Here is a 4,791-nt window from a genome sequence, read left to right as displayed (position 1 = left end):
ATAATTATAAGCAAGAATAGAAATTCTCCAGTTCTATTCTACCAAGGAAAGTAGCCATAACGATAATTTGAGATACAGAAAGTTATCAAATCCACTTACATATTCAAGCATCACAAGTAATGGAATAATTCAAGTTCTTTAGCATTCCCCTTTATGCAAATTAATTATTTTCCTTCCATTTTTTCCCCCCATAGAAGATACTGTGAAATACATGTCTCTTGCAACTGCTGTTGCAAGGATGTGTTTGCAGGCGTTCTTTGGTATGGACCTTTCTCATTATTAAGGAAATACAGTCAAATATGCCCATTATTGAAAGTTAGACAAAAATGCCTTCACTTCATTTTATGTTCCTCCAGTTAACACCCTACCTCTTTCTTCCAGTGAATTAGTGAGATAGTTGGATATACTTTCTATTATACTCCTCCTGGAAGCCCTTTATGACTCTCTTGTCTTTTGTAATTGGCTTCCTTTCCTGTCATTTAATTGTCATCACTGAGCATTGCCTTACTGAGTTATCTTTTTAGCATCTAAAAAATACTTTAATATTTCAATCAAACAAGCAAACCACCACAGTGTTCTTTGGACTCTGGGATAGACTGAATAATTTTTCACATGTCCTCAGGTAAATATTCTTGATTTTCATTCTCTATGACCTGTTCCTACAGTGTCTTTTTTTTTTTTAAACTAATCCTGGGTCTATTTATTTATTTATTTTTTTTTTTTTAAAAAAATTTTATTAGTTGAAGGCCAATTACTTCACAACATTTCAGTGGGTTTTGTCATACATTGACACGAATCAGCCATTGAGTTACACGTATTCCCCATCCCGATCCCCCCTCCCACCTCCCTCTCCACCCGACTCCTCTGGGTCCTCCCAGTGCACCAGGCCCGAGCACTCGGCTCATGCATCCCACCTAGGCTAGTGATCTGATTCACCATAGATAAAATACATGCTGTTCTTTTGAAACATCCCACCCTCACCTTCTCCCATGGGGTTCAAAAGTCTGTTCTGTACTTCTGTGTTTCTTTTTCTGTTTTGCATATAGGGTTATCGTTACCATCTTTCTAAATTCCGTATATATGTGTTAGTATGCTGTAATGTTCTTTATCTTTCTGGCTTACTTCACTCTGTATAATGGGCTCCAGTTTCATCCATCTCATTAGAACTGATTCAAATGAATTCTTTTTAATGGCTGAGTAATATTCCATGGTGTATATGTACCACAGCTTCCTTATCCATTCATCTGCTGATGAGCATCTAGGCTGCTTCCATGTCCTGGCTATTATAAACAGTGCTGCGATGAACATTGGGGTGCACGTGTCTCTTTCAGATCTGGTTTCCTCGGTGTGTATGCCCAGAAGTGGTATTGCTGGGTTATAGGGCAGTTTTATTTCCAGTTTTTTAAGAAATCTCCACACTGTTTTCCATAGTGGCTGTACTAGTTTGCATTCCCACCAACAGTGTAAGAGGGTTCCCTTTTCTCCACACCCTCTCCAGCATTTATTGCTTGTAGACTTTTGGATAGCAGCCATCCTGACTGGCGTGTAATGGTATCTCATTGTGGTTTTGATTTGCATTTCTCTGATAATGAGTGATGTTGAGCATCTTTTCGTGTGTTTGTTAGCCATCTGTATGTCTTCTTTGGAGAAATGTCTGTTTAGTTCTTTGGCCCATTTTTTGATTGGGTCATTTATTTTTCTGGAATTGAGCTTCAGGAGTTGCTTGTATATTTTTGAGATTAATCCTTTGTCTGTTTCTTCATTTGCTATTATTTTCTCCCAATCTGAGGGCTGTCTTTTCACCTTACTTATAGTTTCCTTTGTAGTGCAAAAGCTTTTAAGTTTCATTAGGTCCCATTTGTTTAGTTTTGCTTTTATTTCCAATATTCTGGGAGGTGGGTCATAGAGGATCCTGCTGAGATTTATGTCAGAGAGTGTTTTGCCTATGTTCTCCTCTAGGAGTTTTATAGTTTCTGGTCTTACATTTAGATCTTTAATCCATTTTGAGTTTATTTTTGTGTATGGTGTTAGAAAGTGTTCTAGTTTCATTCTTTTACAAGTGGTTGACCAGTTTTCCCAGCACCACTTGTTAAAGAGGTTGTCTTTTTTCCATTGTATATCCTTGCCTCCTTTGTCAAAGATAAGGTGTCCATAGGTTCGTGGATTTATCTCTGGGCTTTCTATTCTGTTCCATTGATCTATATTTCTGTCTTTGTGCCAGTACCATACTGTCTTGATGACTGTGGCTTTGTAGTACAGTCTGAAATCAGGGAGGGTGATTCCTCCAGTTCCATTCTTCTTTCTCAAGATTACTTTGGCTATTCATGGTTTTCTGTATTTCCATACAAATTGTGAAATTATTTGTTCTAGTTCTGTGAAAAATACCGTTGGTAGCTTGATAGGGATTGCATTGAATCTATAGATTGCTTTGGGTAGAATAGCCATTTTGACAATATTGATTCTTCCAATCCATGAACACGGTATGTTTCCGCATCTGTTTGTGTCCTCTTTGATTTCTTTCATCAGTGTTTTATAGTTTTCTATGTACAGGTCTTTTGTTTCTTTAGGTAGATATACTCCTAAGTATTTTATTCTTTTTGTTGCAATGGTGAATGGTATTGTTTCCTTAATTTCTCTTTCTGTTTTCTCATTGTTAGTGTATAAGAATGCAAGGGATTTCTGTGTATTAATTTTATATCCTGCAACTTTACTATATTCGTTGATTAGCTCTAGTAATTTTCTGGTAGAGTCTTTAGGGTTTGCTATGTAGAGGATCATGTCATCTGCAAACAGCGAGAGTTTCACTTCTTCTTTTCCTATCTGGATTCCTTTTACTTGTTTTTCTGCTCTGATTGCTGTGGCCAAAACTTCCAAGACTATGTTGAATAGTAGTGGTGAGAGTGGGCACCCCTGTCTTGTTCCTGATTTCAGGGGAAATGCTTTCAATTTTTCACCATTGAGGGTGATGCTTGCTACAGTGTCTTTTGTGCTCTTGGACTCACCAGCATGGGAACTCTGAGAGGAAGTTCTCTAGGCAGATGTCTGAATCCCTTCCTGGATGGTTGATGATGGAGACTGAAGCTCTGTGTGCAGACGAGACCACAGGAAGGGTTAAACTATCAAAACTTAAGCCAGACATAGGACTCCAAAAGCAAGAACTGTGTCTCATCCACACCCAGGTTGTCCAAACTCAGGGACCACAGCAGAGGAGATATTTACAACTCTCTCTGTCTGCTCATTATGTACATTTCTCTCATTTTTCAACGGCCTGTAAGCACATGAAATCCCTATGGAACTTGGCCTGGACAGAAAGAAATTTTTCCTGCTGATGTTCTGTTCTCAAGAGATCGGGTTATAAGCCAGGAAAATTCAGTCCTCTTGGGCTTCCTTGTTGGCTGAGCGAGTAAAGAATCCACCTGCAATTCAGGAGACAGAGCAGATATGGGTTTGATTCCTGGTTCAGGAAGAACCCCTGGAGGAGGGCCTGGCAACCCACTCCAGTATACTTGCCTGGGAAATCCTATGGACAGAGCCTGGCGGCTACAGTCTAAAGGGTCACAGAGAGTTGGACATGACTGAGAGGCTAATTACTTCTTAAGACCTATGCTAATAGGACCTTTTATGATTATGTTTCCAAAGAATTTTTTCAGACCCTTCTGTAAGTCTTTATTTCTCAGACTATAGATGAAGGGGTTCAGCATGGGTGTGGCAACAGTGTACATCACCGAGGCTGCTGCACTTGAGTGGAAGCTGTGGGTACCAGCAGAGCTGAGGTATACTCCTAAACCCGTACAATAAAATAAGGAGACAACAGAGAGGTGAGATGCACAGGTGGAAAATGCTTTATACTTCCCCTGAGATGATGAGATTCTGCCTATGGAAGAAACTCTCCTAGAGTAAGAGTAAAGAATACACGTGAGGGAACCCCCGGCCAGCAACACAGCTCCAGAATACATCACCACATTATTGAGAAAGGTGTCCGAACTGGCAAGTTGGATCATCTGACTGAGTTCACAGAAAAAGTGAGGGATTTCTAAGAATGTACAGAATGACAGTCTCAACAAATTTAAGCTTTCTAACAGGGAATGCAGGACGCTGATGACCCAGGACACCAGCACCAACAGTTTGCAGAGCTGGGGGTTCATGATGACCATATAGTGCAGGGGGTGGCAGATGGCCATGAAGCGGTCATAGGCCATCACTGTTAGGAGCAAGATGTCCAGTCCTGCAAAGAGTGTGAAAAAATACACCTGGGTGATGCAGCCTTCATAGGTGATAACCTGGCTCTGTGTCTGGATATTCCATAGCATCTTTGGGATGGTGGTGGAGGTGAAACAAATGTCCACAAAGGACAGATTGGAGAGTAAGAAATACATGGGGGTATGGAGGTGGGCTTCTGAGCTGATGGCCAATATGATGAGCAAGTTTCCAAATACAGTGATCAGGTACATGCAGAGGAAAAGACCAAATATGAAGTGTTGCAATTTTAATTCCTCTGAGAATCCCAGAAGAAGAAATTGTGAAACTCCTGTTAGGTTTCTTATTGCCATGTGTTGATGGTAACTATGGAAAAAAGAGGGAAATAGCATGGTTTATTTCCACACAAAGGCATCATTACTCATGTGGTAGAAATGCTACCATTTATATTTTGCCATCAATAATTGCTTTCAACATTTTGTTCATGGATCTTATGCACTTGAAGGAACCTCCTTTGGCATCTCTAGTTAGCAAAGTTGTCTCACGGTCAGAGTTTCCCCCAACATGTTATGTATACTACAATCTTAATGAGAA

The 4,791-nt window shown here is 40.0% G+C and overlaps 1 protein-coding gene across 1 annotated transcript; it reads right to left on the bottom strand.

Annotated features, from left to right (window-relative positions):
• Positions 1 to 3,587: 3,587 nt before the first annotated feature.
• LOC136155872 (olfactory receptor-like protein OLF4) lies at positions 3,588 to 4,550 on the bottom strand. Its single transcript, XM_065918066.1, has one exon. The coding sequence runs from the start codon at positions 4,548 to 4,550 to the stop codon at positions 3,588 to 3,590; it is 963 nt and encodes a 320-aa protein (XP_065774138.1).
• Positions 4,551 to 4,791: the final 241 nt, after the last annotated feature.

The sequence above is a fragment of the Muntiacus reevesi genome, chromosome 1 (assembly GCF_963930625.1).
Source record: "Muntiacus reevesi chromosome 1, mMunRee1.1, whole genome shotgun sequence".
Taxonomy (NCBI): domain Eukaryota; kingdom Metazoa; phylum Chordata; class Mammalia; order Artiodactyla; family Cervidae; genus Muntiacus; species Muntiacus reevesi.
Note: the sequence above shows the minus strand (reverse complement) of the source record. Positions and strands in the feature narration are given on the sequence as shown.